Source organism: Kwoniella newhampshirensis, chromosome 13, assembly GCF_039105145.1.
Source record: "Kwoniella newhampshirensis strain CBS 13917 chromosome 13, whole genome shotgun sequence".
Classification (NCBI taxonomy): Eukaryota; Fungi; Basidiomycota; class Tremellomycetes; order Tremellales; family Cryptococcaceae; genus Kwoniella; species Kwoniella newhampshirensis.
The window spans coordinates 934206-953809 of NC_089966.1; the positions used below are offsets into that span (position 1 = coordinate 934206).

General features: G+C 51.1%; 6 protein-coding genes across 6 annotated transcripts; 3 read left to right on the forward strand and 3 right to left on the reverse strand.

The window, feature by feature from the left end:
• Window positions 1-1291: 1291 nt before the first annotated feature.
• IAR55_006299 (uncharacterized protein) lies at window positions 1292-5077 on the reverse strand (the record flags this gene model as incomplete). The annotated part of the gene is made up of 6 exons (XM_066949383.1): window positions 1292-1512; window positions 1583-1639; window positions 1698-2304; window positions 2353-2536; window positions 2587-2693; window positions 2747-5077. The coding sequence occupies 6 exons, from the start codon at window positions 5075-5077 to the stop codon at window positions 1292-1294; spliced, it is 3507 nt and encodes a 1168-aa protein (XP_066800391.1).
• Window positions 5078-5941: 864 nt separating this feature from the next.
• On the forward strand, window positions 5942-7277 carry IAR55_006300 (rRNA 2'-O-methyltransferase fibrillarin; the record flags this gene model as incomplete). Its single annotated transcript, XM_066949384.1, has 6 exons — window positions 5942-5951; window positions 6023-6193; window positions 6276-6577; window positions 6662-6827; window positions 6891-7139; window positions 7201-7277. 6 exons carry the CDS (start codon window positions 5942-5944, stop codon window positions 7275-7277), a joined length of 975 nt encoding a protein of 324 aa, XP_066800392.1.
• A 2619-nt stretch (window positions 7278-9896) lies between these two features.
• On the forward strand, window positions 9897-11419 carry IAR55_006301 (uncharacterized protein; the record flags this gene model as incomplete). The annotated part of the gene is made up of 8 exons (XM_066949385.1): window positions 9897-9939; window positions 10012-10256; window positions 10455-10569; window positions 10688-10742; window positions 10809-10852; window positions 10951-11166; window positions 11225-11303; window positions 11374-11419. 8 exons carry the CDS (start codon window positions 9897-9899, stop codon window positions 11417-11419), a joined length of 843 nt encoding a protein of 280 aa, XP_066800393.1.
• Window positions 11420-11667: 248 nt separating this feature from the next.
• IAR55_006302 (uncharacterized protein) lies at window positions 11668-13834 on the reverse strand (the record flags this gene model as incomplete). The annotated part of the gene is made up of 7 exons (XM_066949386.1): window positions 11668-12371; window positions 12434-12575; window positions 12648-13072; window positions 13139-13429; window positions 13491-13571; window positions 13632-13673; window positions 13804-13834. The coding sequence occupies 7 exons, from the start codon at window positions 13832-13834 to the stop codon at window positions 11668-11670; spliced, it is 1716 nt and encodes a 571-aa protein (XP_066800394.1).
• Window positions 13835-14721: 887 nt separating this feature from the next.
• On the forward strand, window positions 14722-16615 carry IAR55_006303 (uncharacterized protein; the record flags this gene model as incomplete). The annotated part of the gene is made up of 12 exons (XM_066949387.1): window positions 14722-14805; window positions 14943-15003; window positions 15093-15161; window positions 15224-15260; window positions 15402-15467; window positions 15537-15568; window positions 15642-15701; window positions 15821-15828; window positions 15947-15979; window positions 16166-16275; window positions 16371-16386; window positions 16526-16615. The coding sequence occupies 12 exons, from the start codon at window positions 14722-14724 to the stop codon at window positions 16613-16615; spliced, it is 666 nt and encodes a 221-aa protein (XP_066800395.1).
• A 472-nt stretch (window positions 16616-17087) lies between these two features.
• On the reverse strand, window positions 17088-19333 carry IAR55_006304 (pyridoxine biosynthesis protein PDX1; the record flags this gene model as incomplete). Its single annotated transcript, XM_066949388.1, has 10 exons — window positions 17088-17142; window positions 17215-17338; window positions 17406-17426; window positions 17489-17556; window positions 17615-17809; window positions 17908-18032; window positions 18177-18299; window positions 18441-18487; window positions 18617-18693; window positions 19179-19333. 10 exons carry the CDS (start codon window positions 19331-19333, stop codon window positions 17088-17090), a joined length of 990 nt encoding a protein of 329 aa, XP_066800396.1.
• Between the last annotated feature and the right edge of the window lie 271 nt (window positions 19334-19604).

Below are 19604 nucleotides of genomic sequence, written 5' to 3' on the forward strand. Positions count from 1 at the left end.
AGTTGATCAACAATCTACACAGTTGGTGACTGGAACAAGGTCAAGATGTACATACACATGAGCTCATCTCATGATGTTTTACCATTTCCTGAGTGATTTTTCCTTTGAAAGTCATACTTGATTGAAAGTCATACTTAATACCTTACTTCTTGTTTGACAATATTGCTACGGAACTTCAGTCTGTCTGAATTGAGCTGTGTCAAGCCCTTCTAGATATCCGTGTGAAGTTCTTTGTTATCCTTGTTATTCTTGTTACCCTTGTAACCCCCATTATACTCCATATTGTGCTGTCCCGTTATATGATAGGGCTGATTGACTGAGGCCACATTGACCATTGTGACATGACATTCTTGGTGTTAGTCCTTTCTACGTTGTACATATGTTACCATAATTTTGTGCACAGAGACTTTGAATCAGCAAGATCTACATACCCTTGCATCAAACAGACACAAAAGGAATCAATCAGCATGGCCCAATAGATTGATGGACTGCAACCATTCTCAATTGAGCTACTGGGTGTGCAGCAAATATGATACAATCATTTGTTTAGTCATCCGCTCCAACAGTTGACAACAATGCAAGGGCCTTGGTCACACGCCATGTCTGGCAATGATGTGCGGCTTCTCCACAAAGTTACAGTCTCGCCTCTGCCAAGGAGACTCCCTGTGGCACTACTGAGATTTGATTGATGAGGGAAACACACCAGGTCTTTGTTAGATCCAACACTAGGCTGAGCTGCCATAGAGATTCAAATGTAAGATTGGGTACGGCCACTAGCTTGTAATAAGTTATCCTCAAAACCCAACAACTCAGTCACCTTTGAACACACTGCGCAGAAGATCCGTTGACCCCTTATCCTTGTTGCAGGCTGAACGACGGGATTAGCCTTTAGTTCAAGATCCGACCAGCATAGCCACCAGCATCTTCATCTCAAACGCTTTTGACCAGATACTGTGTGAGAAAACTCGTTGCAGGGATTGCGCGTTCATGCTCACTAATAGGCAAGAAAAGATCGTTGGTCTTTGACAGTCAATTTGCGCGTTTCTCACATAAGGGTTTCGTTCAGCCTGACAACTGCCTCTGCCCCGCCATCGACTAGCTTGCTAGCATGCTCATATTCATTTGTGATGCTCCCGTCATGCCGAATTAGATAGTGTATATATGCCGTTGCTGAATGCTTTTGGGTCCAGCACTGAATCTTGCTATTGTGAAATGTTTTCCTCTGAAGTGCCCCTCCCCTCCGTGACCGATCCTCCGCCACTCATTCGGACTAAGTATGCGTCTCCCTCTCTCATCTTACTCTTTGGTAAAACAACAGATACGCCGTCTTCTCCCTGCCTCCTACCAATCCCGTTCTACCGCCGTCTACTTCCTCTCGCGAGACCACCACGTCCTCCTTCGGGACATTCGTAACGTTTTCGTCGTCAAAGTGGATCCATCCTTTATCGTCTTGTCGCGAAACTGAAACTGTATAGTGACCTCCCGACGCCGACACGCCATGATGGTATACGACTATATTGAAGTGTATGGTAAGCAAAATTCTCTGCTGGCGTCACGCGAGATGAAGGACCTGAATACTGACCTCCAAAGAGCTTGTACTTGATGCCGGAAGGGCGTCTCCTGCCCGGCGATATGATCTCTGTTGTTGGGCTCGTCAGCACTGTCATGGTCACCGGCTGATCCAATTGATCACTCACCAGGAGGGATGATAAGTTCTGTCCCATATCCTACAGGCTTGTTCCGCTTGACTACAGCTCTTTCGACGGGATCATACACAAATCGCTTCAAATGCAAGATGAGGATTTGAGGGAAGCTCTCAATGTACACCTGTTTCGTCGCGTCCACATTCGCTCCCCTCGCCGCGCTCCATACACCCGGGACAATCTCCGGTTCAGCGATATGTTTCAACGCATCGGTGATGTCGAGGACGTTCGGGGCTTGAATATCCAGCTGTAAGGGTTGGTATGGCTCAAGAGTGGCTGAATCTTTCTGACCAGGGGTATGAAGGAGTGATCGGAGTGTCCCACCAAATAACCGTGTGATGGCCGACTCTCTTGTTTCAGTATTTCGGACCACGTGAGTTTTCTGCTTCTTTCCGACCTCGAGCCATCCAGCGTCATCACCTGCTCCAGGACTGACAGGTCGCTCAATCTGTCTGTCGTGGTCTTCGCCGTTGGCCGAAGCTCCGTTTGTAATCGACTGTGTCCGGGAGCTCTGTGTCCGACTGAGAAGGAGAAGAAGTTCCTCGTGGAGCGTATTGAGGAAGAAACCGAGGTATTCCTCAGCATCTTCTTGGTGTCCTCGCTAAGGAAAAAAACTTAGCGACCCTTGAATATATGCCTCACTACTCACTCTCATTGAGTCAAATCGCTTGTTCTCCTTCATAGCATCATAGACATTTTCTGGAATGAACGCCTCTCTCCTGGAATCTTTGCCCTTGCCTTTCGGCGTCACTGTGCCGCTGGTAGTGTTGCCGTTGGGCGTTGCAGCTCCTGGCGGGGGGAATGGAGCATTGAATTCGCGGAGGAAAATGATCCTGTCATCGAGGTCAACTCAACTCGACCCAAAACCTCACTCGACACTTACATCGCTTCAAGAAGAGGCGTCCGTCTCGCTAAATCCGCCTTGAGCCTCTTGCCCAACTCCTCGAACAACTCCGTGAAAGGCGCGCAGTACACCAAGACTTGAAGGATCTATTGGTGGACTGTTAGCGGTCACTTCCGCCACGGTTTCGTCAATGACTCACAGTGTTGGCAAAGCACATGTTTCCAGTATTTATCAGACCGCGGGGGATAGTAGCTTGACCCTCCTTGCCTTTCCCCTTGACTCCATCCGCTAACAATCGCGCCAAGTCTTCCTGAGGAGTCAAAGATGCTCCTGCGGCGGCCGCAGCAGCAGCGTAGTTGAAGGCTGGTCTCGGGCCTGCTGTAGTCGAGGTTCCGGTAGACAGGGGTGGTTGAGAAGATGACGTGGCTGGTCGTGGAGGAGTGACATTGGCCGGGGGAGAAGCCGGTGTACGGGATGGTCCAGCTTCACCCTCCGGACCGAGGGAAATTGTAGATCTGGCTGGCGAGGCTGGTTTCGACTGAGCGACAGTGGGGACAGATGAGCCGGCTGTAGTAGAGGGGCCACGAACAGCTGCTGCCCAGCTGAAGGGCTTGATCACCGGCTTCGCTTGGGGCGTCGCGGTTTCGATTCGAGGAGAGGTAACGTTTTTTGCATCTGGGGCAGAGGGCGGATGGATAACGTCCATGGGCAGTGTGGGGCAGGGGCCGACAGCTGCTTGACGATCTTCTTCGGTGGTCGAGCCAAAGATCAAGCCCTTGGTACCGGTTTTGGCTATTTGTGTAGCTTTATTATTCGTACCTGTTGTAAAAACAACCTTCTTGCCGCTTGCCTTTGATTTGCCCTTGGTGGACGATCCCGGTTTGCTCCATACCACATCCGAGACTTCCTCTGTCTTGACAGCAAAGGGTATCCACTTTGCCAAGCCCAGAGCATAGAAGTTACCGCTCGAGCCCTCGGCGACTGGTCGTGTAGCGCTCAATCGAAGAGGTCCCGTCTGCGTTGAGTAGGTTGAAGTTTTCTTCTTCCCGCTCGATCCAGATGGATTCCTGATAGAAGGACCTGATGTGCTACGGGAAGTGGCTCCAGTGGGAGGGGAGGTCAATCCAGCCAGAACCTCACCACCAAATGTCCAACCAGCGTCTGGTTGGACCCTACTAGAGGAGCCACTTTTAGGGGAGGTGATGTGCAACATATCACCTTCGGTCGCTCGGGGTGTTTCGACGGAAGTTGGCGTTGTCGCCGTGGTGTGAACTGTTGACGCTGCTGGAGTTGATTCGGAGGTGATAGTTGAGGTCGAGAGGTTGGGGTTGGACAATTGCGGGGACGGTGATCGACGCTTCTCGGTAGTCAAACCCAGTCCTTGTGAGGCACTAGAAGGTGGTTGATGTCCACCTATGCCCTTGAGCTTCTCTCCGTCGACAATCACCGGGGGTTTCCAAGCTTCTGTGGGCTCTGCATTACCATTCGGTAAAGAAGGCGTCGGAGGAGTATCAATGATCTGACCGATCGAGGGGAATGCAGATTTCTGTTCAGATTTAGGAGCGGATGAGGTTGAAATATATCCATTTTGCAAAGGGACCGACGGCTGAGAATTCGAGCGAGAACCTGGATGGGACGAGGGATAACTGAATCCTTGAGCAGCGGGATTTAAACCCTTTGTAGCACTCATTCTGTTCCCTTGCGCTGGGAGGTTTGCAAGGCCGGTGTTGTACCCAGGGTAACCGCCGTATGGTACGGGGTTGGGCGAATAATTCGTGTAACCTACACCGACGCCAAAAGCGTAAGGATGGTCTGGAGGATATGACGGTTGGAACGATTGGTGCTGAGAAGAAGCTGGGACGTTGCCATTGACATGAGGGACTGAAACGGGATGTTGCTGATCATGCGAAAGGGAAAAGGGAGGTGGCGCGTTCTGTCGAGAGTAGTGGTGAGCGTTATGGATTTCATTGTCGTCATGGCCGTTATGTTGCGGAGGGTATTGCTGGGCAGCATCCGGTGGTGCTGGATACGTGGGAGGGTATACAGTGTACGGTGAATGCTGATAGGCCTCCGGTGGGTAACCACCGTATCCATGCTGTATTGTCGTCGGTCCGGGTCCCCCGGCGCCCAAGGGTATGTGAGAATAGCTCCCGAAAACGTTCGGCTGGTAGACGGGCGGGTAATGCGGTTGATGTTGGTATTGATCTTGAAACCTATTCAGTCCCGAATGATACGGTATGTTCTGAGCGTGTCGCGGCTGTGATGTAGGCTGAGGGTGGTAGGCTGGGCTGTACATATATGATGACGGGTGGTTAGGGTAGTTTGATGGTCCGGCAGGCGCATTGGAAATGTAGGGCTGTTGATTGATGGAGGCGTAAGGCAACATGGGTGGAGGTGGTTGTGGGGGAGGGTTGTTCGATATTGAGGGGGAGGATGCGACATCCGTTTGCGGTTGAAAGGGTGTGGTCGATTGTGATATATGTTGCTGATTTGGAGGCACCGGCGGCGTTGCCATAATCGGGGCTTGCATCTGCAAAGGGTGTGATTCCTTTAGCACTGATGTGACTTGCGAGTTTGAATGACGAATGGCGACGCAGAGTAAGAAGAGAAGCGGTCACAAGACAAGCTCAAGTCCCGTGCAATTGTTTTATTTCTTTTGGAAGGACGCACTCACGATGTTTATGGAAGAGAAGGCCACCTAGCAGGAAGTGAGGGGTCCAGTTTGTCGATGCAAGGTCGACCTGACTCGACTGGACGAGGAATTGAGATGGGGGTGTGTTTTGTTCTTCTTTCGCTTCTCGATTCAGTTGACCAGTTGAGTGGAGGTTGCGTCAGCAGACGAAACAAGATTGGATCGAGTCGTTGACGGATCGACAGCTGCTGAGCGAGTCGCGCTATCGTGTCAAGGTCTCTCGTAGGCAGGACACTGAGCAGGTGAGAGAGAGAGAGAAGCTACCCTTCTGTGCTTGGAAGAAGGCGTCTCTCGAGAACGACGAGCCAGAGCAAGGGGAATGAGACGAGTTGGCGTCGTTGAGAATGTACCGGGATGAACAGCGGTGACGGTCATTCGTTCGATTCACCCCCCTCTTGATAATGGGTCACTGATTATTTTAGATGGATCTTTAATCCGTATTAATCCTGCACGTGACCGAAAAATAGGACAAAGTTGCGGATTCCCCTTCTCAACACAAACGCTTCATCCGCTAAAATCAGCTCGTCAAAGATTTCAGTCTTCATCCAGCCTTTCAACGAGATCACAACTCACAGTCATCCGTATCAGAAAGTACAACAGCCAACAGTCAATAGTCTCCCGACCCTGTATCTGGAAGACGGCGATTCATTGCATTCGGACCCGACAAAACAACGGAACCTACTTTTATTCTCCCAAGTCGTCATGGCATTCGGTGAGCTTTCCTTCTTCTTGGAGCCCGATGTTTATGTCTTCGCTACTGACATACATAATCATCATCTTCAGGTGAACGAGGCGGACGAGGCGGTGGTCGAGGCGGCGGTGGAGGACGAGGCGGATTTGGAGGTGGTGGTAGAGGAGGTGGTGGCGGTCGAGGAGGATTCGGTGGTGGTGGTCGAGGGGGTGGACGAGGCGGTTTTGGTGGTGGTGATCGAGGTCGAGGTGGTGCATCCCGTGGTGCGCCTAGGGGTCCGTCCTCTTTTCTTTTCTCTTCCGATTCAGCGTACTAAAGTATCTCTTGTCGTTGTGTTTTGAATAGGCCGAGGTGCTCCTCGTGGTCGAGGAGGTCCTCGAGGTGGTAAAGCCGGTCTCGGCAGATCTGGACCCGGTGCCGTTACCCTCGAACCTCACAAGCACGCAGGTGTCTACATCGCCAAGGGCAAGGAACACCTTCTTGTCACTCGAAACATGACTCCCGGAGAGAGCGTTTACGGCGAGAAGAGAATTTCAATTGCCACCACCAACGCTGAAGGTGAAGAGGAGAAGGTCGAGTACCGAGTGTGGAACCCCTTCAGAAGCAAGTTGGCTGCTGGTATCTTGGGTGGTTTGGATGACATCCACGTGAGTATGCCGCCTCAGTTGGGGAGCAATGCACGCGCATAGAGCGGACGGAGAGCTGACCCAGTCCTTGTTTCATGATTACAGATCAGGCCTGGATCCAAGGTTCTTTACCTCGGTGCTGCCTCTGGTTCTTCCGTTTCTCACGTTTCCGACATTGTCGGTCCCGATGGTGTTGTCTACGCCGTTGAATTTTCTCACCGACCTGGACGAGAACTGATCGGTATGGCTAAGAAGCGAACCAACGTTGTCCGTGAGTGCCAGTTCTGCTCGTGGTCCCGATCGACGGCAGCGAGCTAATATCTGCCATCCTCAGCCATCGTTGACGACGCCCGACACCCTCAAAAATACCGAATGCTCGTCCAAATGGTCGACGTCATCTTCGCCGATGTTGCCCAACCCGATCAAGCTCGTATCATCTCTCTTAACGCTCACCACTTCTTGAAGAATAATGGTGCCATTGTCATCTCCATTAAGGCCAACTGTATCGACTCTACTGCTCCTGCTGCACAAGTCTTCGCTAGTGAGGTCAACAACATGAGGAAGGAGGGTATCAAGCCTAAAGGTGAGTCACTCCGTCATGTGAAGATAGGAACTGGACTTCGGCTGATTTCGGCTTGACATAGAACAACTGACTCTTGAGCCTTATGAGCGAGACCACGCCATCGTCGTCGGTCGATACGAGCGACACTCTGGCAACTAAGTGGCCTGCTCGTGCGCGAGGTCGATCTGAATAGAGAAAATGGAAAACCACTCAAAAACATACATTCATAGCTTGGCTCTGGCCATACCGTTACCCATCCACATAGCTCACCTACTTTCGTTGTGCTACTTCCATTTTCGTAATTGGACTCAATTCGCGTCCTTTTTTCTTCATTTCATCTTCTCCTTTGGCAAGATGTATGAGACGTTCCGGGACACCTCGCAATGTTGCCCAAACCAGTACAACCATCAAACCACATCGTGAAGATTACAAAACCGTCGGTCTTTCCTTCCTGCTTGATCTTGAGCAACTTATTCCCAAATTCCACAAGATAGTAGTTGGCATCTGCAAGGATAAGCGAAGAGATTTTATCAGCCTCTATCCCGCTGACCAAACTCGAGCAAGGACAGTGAAGAACAGATCACTCACAGACTAGTCCGTGATCCATAAACTTCTTCCTTCCTGTTGGATTGCCATTCATGGTGGAATGCTAGCAGACATACGAACGTCAGGTCTGCTCAAGTCGTTCTGCCAGACGCCGTACGACCTCCATTTCGAGTGGGATCTTGTCTTCTTTTAATCGACAAAATCTAGGACGGGGAAAAGAACGAGAAATAGAGATACTCGACGAACCATGAGTATGTTTTCCCAACCACCGGGTCCAAAGTCGACTCGTCCATCCTTCAACACCGCCTTGAGAGCCACATACACTCCTTCAACGTATCTTCCACCAGCTTGATAGCCCTGTGTAGATAGTTGTCTGCAGCCTGACGATTGGTAGGAAATAAGAGTCGATAATGATTCAACATCCCTACGGCAGTGATGGCGGCTGCTGAGGCGTCATACGGACATGGGTTGGGGGCTTTGAAGTCCCTGAATGGAAGCACGAGTATGGTGTCAGTAAGAACCGGAAAGATGAAAGTCAATGCTCCGAGGTCAGGTGTATAATATCGAATGAAGAAGGTAATGTGACAAACCATTCTAGTACGCCCGATGGACCCAGTAGATCGATAAACACATCGACGAGCTTCTGACATGTTTCGACGAAATCTTGGCGACCGGTTCTCAGAGCTGAAAGGCAGGACCGATAACCGTGAGCTGCTATCAGCATAGCCTTCTCTTCGACTTCGCTCGCGCTTTCCTTCCCTAGTCAATCTGCCGCGACGTGAGTTCTGGTCTCGACAATGTCGGCCCTTCCCTGTTCACACCTCCTTCTGACCGCCAACTCCAAGGTGCCAATGTACCTATCCTCGTATCTGCTAAACAACTCGCCACATTGCGAATACCCATAAATGGCTCAAGCCTGACCTCTTGACCAGACACTCTCATCCGCATATCCCTGTGCCATCCTGAACTCTTCAGGCTCTCCAGTCTGCTGATCGAAGTTGACCACATGGTACGTGGTATAGTCTTTCCTCACGTGAGAGGTCAGTGATTTCTCAGCTTGATGAGTTGCGATCGTGGCGGAGCGTAAGTCAGAGGTGAGGTTTGAGGCTTCGTACAAGAGGTCTAGGTTCATTTACCTCAGGTGTCAGCCATGAGGGTCGGGGCTGCCGACATGTGAGACGATGATGAGCTCGGTACGGGAGGTCGTGGGCTCGGGCAAGCCCTGGACCCAATCCGATGTGAAGAACACCTCACATATGCTCACCATATTATCGATGATGACCAAATAGTGGTGGTCCATTTTGTCCAGTGTGTACTTCTCCCCGTCTGCAACATTCGTTATGGAATTCCAGTTTGATGTATTCTCCAAACCATCATCTTCATCCACCAGCAACCAACTGCTGTTGTGCAAGCATACATATGGTCAAAGCTCTTTCAACTGGCATGAGCCTTGCCATGCCTGTGCAAATGGTACTCACCAAGTTTCAGATCTGAAGCCTAGTAGTAGTCATCTTGCTCCGGCCTCTCGCAGCATCCACGCTTGCTCCCATACTGCCTCTTGTACTGTCAATAACTTCCTGGGGCATCTCTCTTCCTAGAGCACAATCGTCTGGCTGCTTCCTTCCTTGAGGGATTGTAGAGGGATGACTTGAGAGTAAGGACAGTCTTCTGTTGCATCAACTTCAGCCAATTTAGATGGTGTCATGACAGTCATTCCGCCACGACCACAAATAGTGCATAACATTGTTACATTAAAACCCTTTTGATATCTTTGGTACCTTCAATATCTTCTATCTTCAAACACAAGTAGTCATACTGACCCAAGCCCAAGGGAAAGGAGTGATCGTCCAATATAACTCAGCAATGGAAACGGAAGGAAATTGATTGATGCCCTACACATTCGGATGACGGATCACAGTCAAGATACATGTATACATGGGCTTGGTTCTTGTTGTTTCAGTCTTTCCTCATCAGTGATTTCCCGATTGAAAGTGTGTGCCAAGTGCAGCTAAGACACCCCCGTGGGAGAGTGGAGGCATGCCCGCTTGCGCTGTGGTCTTTGTCTTTCCGGCGATTGGAGATCTGCGCTAGTGACGTCGATGGCGAGGAGGGTGTTGTGACAAACGTTGTGAATCACCACTACCGCGGCGCCTTACATGTCGCCTCGTCATCAACCTCCTCATCATCTCAACTGAACATCTCGACTGATTACCAAAAGGACAACTATACACAATGTCTGAACAAACCTCCGTCTCCCCATGCTGTGTCACCGGCCGTGAGTCAGACTTACAAGCTTACTCCTTTCTGCGAACCAGTTCCCCCGATTTACCGTGAATTTCGACTGTAGACATCCACTCCGGTACCCCTCTCGGCAAAAGTGAGATCCTCTACGGTCTCAGCACCTACATCTCCAACTCCAAAACACCCACAGAGGCCGGCGCAAAACAGGACGTTGTCGTCCTTCTTCCCGACATCTTTGGCGCAGACTTGGTGAACACCAAGCTTGTCGCGGACGAATGGGCAGGAAAGGGATGGAAAGTCTTGCTGCCCGATGTGTTTGAGGGTGATAGCGTCGATATCGCAAACTTGAACGTCAGTCTTCGTGCATCTATCACTCGACCAGGATAAAAGAGGCGCGCTGATGGTCCCCTCTATGCTCTGCTCTTCCTCTCACTGTCTTCGGACCATTCCCACATCTTTGCGTTATTGGTGCAATACAAATCCGACATCGTGCACAATCTGCGTACCTCCTGTTCATGTCTTCCAAAATGCTCTTCGTCGAACCCACAGGCCATAGTCCCTAACAACAGGTACAAGGCCCAAGCGACCGTCGCCTCCAAGGCAGCCGACAGCGTCAAAGCTGCCGCAGCCCTTGGTCCATGGTTGGCCAAACATCGAGAGGCTGGTAAGTGATCATCCACACCTGCGTACTTGAATTCTCCAGATCTCTTTCGACTAGTCACAGCTGAGCTCGCTCACCTCTCGCATCGGCTGTCTCACTGACGTACATGCTTCGCTCGCAGTCGCCAGACCGATCGTTGAGAAGTTCGTTCAAGCTGTTCGAGCTGATCCCAGCACGTGAGTAACGGCCTGATCGAAACGGACCGTAGTTGTCTACAAGCAGGCTCTGACTGGTGTGTATAGTGGTAAGATCGCTGCCGTTGGTTACTGCTGGGGAGGACGATATGGTATGTCCCTCCTTCATCAGCGACGATTTGTTTCATCTCTTCCCAAAGACAAAGACACTGGCCGAAAACGAATTGACCCGCCCTATATCTTCCACCAGTTGCTCTTCTTGCGCAAGACGACTGCGCAGCTCGTATCGACGTAGGAGTCTCCACGCATCCTTCTTTCCTCGTCGCCGACGATCTCAAACCCATCACCAAAGTCCCTATCGCCATATTCAAGGGTAGTCACGACGACATGACCTCCGATGATCAGTTGAAGGAGTTTGAAGGTATCTTGAAAAACAACTTGGGCGACGATAAGGTGGTCACCAAGGGTGAGTCGTTGTATTACGATCTGAGACCGTTCAACTAAACTTTTGCTCTTCAATGTAGTCTACCCCGGCGCTGTTCACGGTTTCGCAGTTCGAGGCGATATGGAAGAACCCACTGAGAAAGCTCAAAAGGAGGAAGTGTGAGTAGTCTCTGTCGCCATAAGAGTGAGTGCCGCAAAAGCTCGCGCTGACGAGGCTTCCCCATTGCAGCACCAAGGACTCGTTTGATTTCGTGTCCAAGCACTTTGGTCAGTAGATATGATCAGCTATGCAATTCAGTAGATCATGTCACGATGATACATTCGCTTGATTTCAATAAAAGCAATCATGCAGAGCTGCCGGTCATGACTCATTTTCCACAGAACTCATTTGGATTGTCAGGTTCACAAGTGATATCAAACATGATCAGTGCATTATCTTGCCACGTCGATCCCACGACTGATAAGTCGTATATCCTCTTCCCTCTCTCTCAAGTCCGATCCCTTTTCCCCCTGGCGACCCGGACTAGACTTTGACCTCCGCCACACTCTTTGTAACGCTCTCAACCGCCTCATCTTCCTCCTGGCCTTCCACGAATCCCTCACTCATGGCTGCCGCAGCAAAAGAGAATGATGGTCTGGTAGTCGAATCTTTTCTCGCCTTCTCCTCTTTCTTCTCCTTCTCCTGAGCAGCAGCGATCTGAGCCGCGCTTCCCTTACGTCCAGCCTGGACCGATTCGAACCCTTCTTCATCCTTTGTTTGACCTTGCACGACAGGAGACGATGAAGCTTTGGGACTCTTCACTTCGTTCGAGGCTTTCCTACTTGGGTGAACTCGTTTCGGTTGTTGTTGTTGGTTTGACGATTGTCTTTGAGGTGCTGCGGGCTTTTGTTGCTGAGCTTCGAAATCGGCTTTGGCCTTCTCCTGAGCAGCCTTTATGGACTTTGCCTTCTCCTCAGCCAACAATCGACCTTTCTCAGCGTCCTCTTTCTGCTTGGCAATCTCAGCTTCTCTGGCCTTCCTCCTCTCCTCATCCCGGGCAGCGAGCTTCTCCTCCGCAGCCTTCTCCTTGGCAGCTGAATCGATAGGTTTGGCAGCGCCAAAGATGTTGGTTCGGGGAGCAGGGGAAGATTCGGAAGATGTGGCGGTGGAGGGTGTAGCAGGGACAGATCGGGGAGCAAGTTGAAGCTTTCTGCGTTCCAGAGGAGCAGGTGGTGCTTGACGAGGGCCTGTTTTTGAACGATAGTCAGTCTCAAGGTTCAAGTTGGGATGTATAAAAGCGTGTACTCACTCTCACCATCGACGCTCCCTTGTCGACTAGCAGCAGGGGTAGCACGGGCAGATCGCCAGTCCTTGTCCTCACCAGGTGAAGCGGTTGATGATCGTGTGGGGGCAGCCTCGACGGGAGCTCTGAGCTTGGTAGCTCTTGACCACTGATATCAGGCATAAACATCCACCATTAGGCTCAAGTGCACCGGAAACGCCCGCTCAACGCTTTTACTCACAGTCTGCTCGGTCTCCGCCAAGCTAGGACTACCCTGATCCGAAACTGGTCCGCCTCGCTGATGAGGGGGCAACTCTCTGCCTGCACCACCTCGAGCCTCCGCAAGAGGCTTGTTACTTCTCCATTGATCCACTTCATCCGCATGTGTGGAGACGGGGAAATCCCTCACTCTACCAGCCCCAGAGCTGTCCCTTCTGATTGCGCTAGGAGCGATCGGAGGAGCTGGGGTGAACCTGGCACCTCTGGCAGCTCCCCAGTCCCGTTCGGGTCCAGGTTCGGCGCCTGCACCGAAAGAGGAAGTTTGCGGTCGTCGAGCACCGGTAGATGATGGAGCTTCGGCGGTTCGACTGGGGAGAGGGGTGGTTCGTCGCCATTGAGATGCTTCTTCAGCGGCTGAGGGTTGGAATTCCCTTCGGGAGGTTGAGGCTGCACGAAAAGAACCGAAGTCAGTGCTCGTCGACTTTGAATTTGGGTATTGTTTGCGTGACTCACGAGGTTCGGCAACATTGACCCTGATTGTCCTGCCCTGCAATTGTGCCATACTCCTGGTCAAAGACTCCTTCAACCCATCCAACGTCGGAAATTCGACATATCCGTATCCCTTGGGTTTTCCAGTAGGGTCCTTGATGATCCTGACGCTGATGGGGGAAAGATCGCCGAAGAATTCTCGGACCTGCTCTTCGACATCATCGTCGAATGAGAGGTTGCCGATATATGCGGTGTAAGGAGGAACGGTAGGGAGGGGAACTTCTTCACGGGCCGAGGGAGCACCGGGGAACAAGCCTGAAAGAAATCAGTCAATTATCAGCAACCAGTTACAAGGATGACGCAGATAGACACACACCTTGACGAGCGGACCGATCGGGCATGGAGTCGAGATATCCAGGTTCACCACGCTTGGGTCCGGTGTTCTCACGAGGAGCGGCTGAGGATGTCGTCGACGCATCAGCATTCAAACTTCTAGACGCAGAGCCGCATCACTCACGAGCTGTAGGCAAATCCATGTCGTCCGCCCACGACCCAGAGGCTGATTCATCACCATCGCATCAGCACATCCCCAATGAAACACACAATGATCGTCCTGCTTCATCCATCGGCAACAGGAACGGCGAAGGAGAGAGAGCCTGCCATAGCGGGAGAAAGGAATCGGTACCCACTCGTGTCGGCGAAGAAGTCGGACAGAGCCATCTTCTGAGCCTTCTTTTTGGGAGCTGCATCGATAGAGGACAGGGGACGGTGTTATGACGTTGAGACAAGGTTTCGGCAAGACAGAGATGAAAGAAAGGCAAGGGATAATCTCATGTCAGCGAACTTGAACGTTGAAGAAGCAGCGGACATGGTAGCGGACTGACCCATTCTGAATGTTGTTCTGTTGTTCTTGAGTGTGGGTGGTAGAGTCGGACGGTGTCGATGATGTCCAAAAGATGTCGACTATATACCTGATGAGACCGAGGTTGGAGGAGATTCAACGACGCAAATCAAAAAACTCACCTGCAACGAAATGAATGTCCAGATCGCCACATGTGCGGAGATACGATCGGCGTTTTCGAAGATAGCGAGAGGAGATCTGCAACGCTGCTGTTGGTTGTTCCAGTGATGGTGATGGTGATGGCTTTGACATATTTGGTGATGTATGGCTATCTCATATCGCAGCAGCAGCAGCAGCAAGCATCTGGGAATGGATGAAACGTCAAGACTGTCATCGGGCAACCATGCTGAAACGACTTGGAGACTCGTCATTCCTTTCTCATACTAATCGTATCTCGAAAAGTACTGAAAGGATCGTGTTTCGTCCCATCCCGTTCGACCAATGATGTTCATGTCCGTGAATCGCACGCAACTCCTCGGGCTTACAGTCTTCCCAACTCATGAACTATTCACCCTGACTTTCGACAACTCGCTTCGCAGCTCTCAGACCTCTATCACACATCGTCATCATCATCTTCGCAACGACGGCCTTGCAACTTACCATCACCCTCAATCCTGAACGCACGACAAGATTACGCAACCGCCACAACTTTTGTTTGACCGTTACCCAATACCTACAGTCCACTAGCCTCAGCTAGCAGCTCACCATGGGAGCCATCTTTCCTTTCCCTCGTATGCTGATGCTCATCGTGAGACTATGGTTCATCGTCGCCTTAGGCTGTCTGGTCATGGTAAGTTGTGTCAAGTCTGCGAAGCCAGACCTCCTGTCAACATCTCGTTCTGACTTGACGTTGACTACCAATCTTCTGACTTGACGTTGACTACTAATCTTGCACTGATCGACAAATCGTGAAATCCGATCTCTCAGGTACTCATTGTGTGGCTCATGATCTTTATTGAGAATACCAAGACTTTCAAAGATACGATGCGTATGTCAACTTAACTTACCAGCTCCATTGCAAAGACGACTTGACCTGTATACTGAGCCGGAAACGGTCAAATGATCTTCCTCTCTCAGATCATTACCTAGGCAATGACCAGAGGGTCTATGATACTTTCGATGGTGATCATGGTGCGGGATATGTTGGTGAGTGTTGGTCTAGGAGAGGTCTCCGGACCGTGATTGTTTTGGCTGATTCCTCAAATCAGCCAACACGAACATCCCCAAGCATTTGGGTGGGATAGTGTAAGTTTTGCATAACTTTCGGATTCGCCCTACCCGACCAGGTTCACCAGCGATGCGACTGACGGCTGCCGGACTCGTGGTGAAGATGCAAGTGATTGCCCCGTCTAGACCCACTCGTTGATATTTGCTTTTGACTTACAGTTTCACCTCCTTATTCGATATCGCAATGATGGTCTTTATCCCTCTAGCTGCATGCTCCGACCTGTTGTAAGTGGACTGTCCTGCTAGATGCGCTCTATTAGTTAGGGCTGATTAGTCCATCTCGGTTCCCTTCAGCTGGCGCTTCCCATTCTGCAAACAAATCCTGGGTACGTTATCTCCCTTTGCCCCTCCTGCAAGGCGACGGCGAGGTAGGCCTCGACTGATGATGCTGTTACCCAGAGGATTTCTGGACGGCGGGATTGTACGATACTCGAGGATTCGTCGATATCGAGTTTTTCTGTGAGTCTTGACGTCGGTCAATCGACAACTCTCCCACGTTCGGGAGGGATGAAGATCATACATGGGTGGAATTAGGTGAGACCTAGTGACTGACTCTTCTGAAACTCCGCCGGTGCCAGTCGTTTTCGTAAGTGATTCTACCCATGCTGAGTCTCTTCCATGTCACTCGAGAGAAGACCGACCTCAGCATCAACCTTGCTTTCCTTCGCCGCTAAAATACCGCTTCATCTGACATACGACTATAGGCCAACGCGTTCCTCAAGCTATTCATCGTAGCGGTAAGTAACTTGTCTACCAAAAAGCCATTCTCTCTGCCGTCTCGGCCTTTCCTCTCCGTCACTCCCATCATCAGTATCAGTTACTCTGGTCCGGGACCCGTGATCTTTCTCCACCTTGCCCCAACCCCCGGCCTCGTCCGCACAACGGCCAGAACTGAACATCCGTGAACGGACTCACGCAAACAGGCAACAGGATCTCAGACCTACACCGGAATCTACCCTGACAACTCACATGTCGATACACCCCTGTTCTGTCTCTACGCCACATTGTGTTTGGCAGGTTCGATCCCATTCACGTAAGTGGATCGAACCCGCTTTTTTGGTCTCAAGACGATTGTCCGCTCGGTGCTGGTGCTGATGATTCCGCCTTGGGATGGGACTTGAACTGCAGGATCATCTCTCATATCGTAAGTCTCCTCCATCAAAGTACAATCCGTCTTGAACCCCGCCACTGATACCTGACTCGTCGATTCCAATCTCTATCCTCACTCTGATGCTCTTCTTACGGTTGCCCTTCTCATACCCTTCATCACTTCACCCTCTCAGATGGTGTTACACCAAATGAAGAGGAAAGAGTACAAGGACGAACTGGCCAAAGCTGAAGAAGCTGCCAAAGCTGCCAAATCGGCAAATTAGTCTGTCGGTCGCAACTCGTAAATCGTACTGTACAGTACTTCTCGATGTGCGACATGCATCACTTTTGCGGCGAGATTCCGATGCGTTGCGATCGTCTTTGTTAATTTACCTGATACGATATTGTGCTGTCGCTGCGAAGCGGGGATCAAATGCAATGGGCGAACTCGTACTGTCATGATCTTGGAGCTCCAAGCTGTTGGCATGTATCCTTCCTCCCCGATTCTACCTTCTATCGCCTTGCGTTCCGGACAGAATTTTCTTGATGTCAACCAACGAGATCTCCCAAGCTCTTTCTGTCCAAGCTCTTTTGACATCACGTGAATCCCTAGAGACAGAGCTGAACCAGACGCCGTGAACAATGATCGTACATCCTCATATATACAGAAGGAGTGGAATCTAAATATTGACTGCTTCGATCCATTTGTAGCCAACTCGTTGAAGAGTCCCTCTGCTACTGCTTTTGCAAACTCGCCTAGTTACCTCGACCGGCCAATCGACCTCCCTGAATCTTGCCACCTTCATCGGCACTGGAAACACAGTCATCATCAGAATCGTGTTATCGTGTTCATGACGCATGAGTATACGCTACGTCGACTTACGTGCTGATCCCGACCATGGCTTCTCCGAGATCTGTGGACACCTCAGCGAGGACAGCAGGGTTGTTGTAGTGTGTAACGGCTTGGACAATGGCTCGCGCTCGCTTGGCGGGATCACCAGAGAGGACTGAGAAGAGATTTGTTAGCACTTGTACTGCATTACTTAGTCGAGACGGTATGCATTAATCACTCACAGATACCGGATCCGACAAAGACTGTCCGGGAGACGAGTCAGCTTACATTATGAAACGATCACCAGAATGTCAGCTACACTCACCGCCATCACATCCAAGCTGCATCATCAAAGCGGCATCTGCGGGTGTAGCCACACCGCCAGCGGCGAATCTGTTCTCCCGATTTTGGGTCAGCATTGCCTTGGCGAGCAAAAGCAGCAGTAACGCACGAAACAACCGGTAGCCTCTTCAACCTAGCGGTCTCCTTCAACAAGTGGTAAGGCGCTGAAAGCTCCTTGGCGAAAGCGTAAAGCTCCTCATCTGACATGGCGGCAGCGCGCCGGATGTCGGACATGACAGCACGTTGGTGTCTGACAGCCTCGACGACGTCACCGGTACCTGCTTCACCCTTGGTTCGGATCATGCTGCGCGCATCATCAGCAGATGTCAACCTCAGAGGACAAGAGTGTAGCTCAGAGACCGGTTCGGCAGCGGGATGCGAGGTCTGGTAGATTTGACTTACGCAGCACCCTCTGAAATCCGTCGAAGAGCCTCGCCCAAGTTCTTGCATCCACAGACGAAAGGGACTTTGAAAGCGTGTTTACCGATGTGGTGCTGGTCGTCAGCAGGAGTGAGAACTTCGGATTCCTGCAACGTGTATATGTCAGTCGGCTCGAGTCGGTGTATAGAAGAGGAGGTGAGAGATTGTGATCGACATCGGACCAAACATTACTGGCGACAAAGTCCCTCATTATGGAGGAGAGAGAAAGCTGATTATGACTGATCACTCACATCGATGTAGTCAACGCCGACAGATTGCAAGATCTGAGCCTCAACAACGTGACCGATTCGGACCTTGGCCATGACGGGGATAGACACGGCCTCCATGATCTGCTTGATCATACCGGGGTCGGACTGTGTCGTGAGGATGGAGATGAACAGTCGTCAGAGGTCAGTCAAGCATTAAGTTTGAGCGTCGATGAAAGGGGGAGTAGGACATTTGATCTGATTAGCGACCGCAATTGAGGAAGATGATCCCGCCTCAGAAGCACTCACCATCCTAGCGACACCACCATCTCTTCGGATGTTGGCAGGAATCCTCTCTGCAAGAGTGGATGTCAGCTCAGGTAGAGATCGGCAAAACCGCATGGACTCAGGGCTTGGATCGAAACACAAGGATCTTGCAGATCGTGAAGACTAGCAATGGAAGACTACCGAGATATCGCACTCACCAAGAGCCATGACAGCACTAGCACCCGCTTCCTCGGCGATCTTGGCCTGTTCAACATTCATGACGTCCATGATGACACTGAGGCGCGAAACCAGCGAACGGCGTCAGCGAAGCGCATCGGGAGATAACATGCATTCAGCCACGATTCTCGATCGATGCGATCGCCTTGACGAGGTTGTATGGGATGAAGATGAGAATTCAAGATGACGGGAAATCATGGTGAGGGTGATGAAATAGAGATGTTGAATGTCGGACGACCTCCGAGCGACGGAGGTAAGCGAGCTTGGGATCTGCTGGGGTCACTAAAGGCGCTGAAGAGTTCCTTCTCCCCAACAATGGCAATACGAGTACAGGTTGTGGTGCCTCAAGCCGCTCGATCCAATCGCGACCGAGGATCAACCCTCCTCATAGTGAAATGGGGAAAAGCGACTTGCGTAGCCTCTTCTTCACTTCCCTCACACCCAACATAGCCAACACCAAGAAAAAAGGGACCTCCTCACCAACGCCCGGTATTTACGCCCTCGTCCACACCGGTACGGAAAAGGAAGATGAACCCCACTCACCCGCCTTTCAACATCTGAGCCAAACCCGACTTGACACCGAAAGTCCCACCAGCACCACCCGATCCTGCCGGTCCGCCCCTTGTCCCGATCAGAGGGGTGGAGGTCCCTCCATTAGGTTGGGACGACGGGACGATGGTTGGTTCGCCTGAGGACATGCTGGTACAGTAGGTGTGTGATTCGATCGGGATGGAGGTAAAGAGTCGAGAGGATGTGGATAAGAGTCAAGTCAAGTAGGGAAGAGATGAGTATAAATAACACTCTTTGACTTTCCAACTCGAATCGATTCAGATTTCAGAATACAGTTTAATCCAACCAACTTTTTCGTGCGTCGGAGAGAGCTGCTTGGCAAAACTGATACAACCCTTCGTAGGAACAGCGACAGAAGCCGGACACATGCATTCGACTCGTTTTACGTATCTCCTTCCG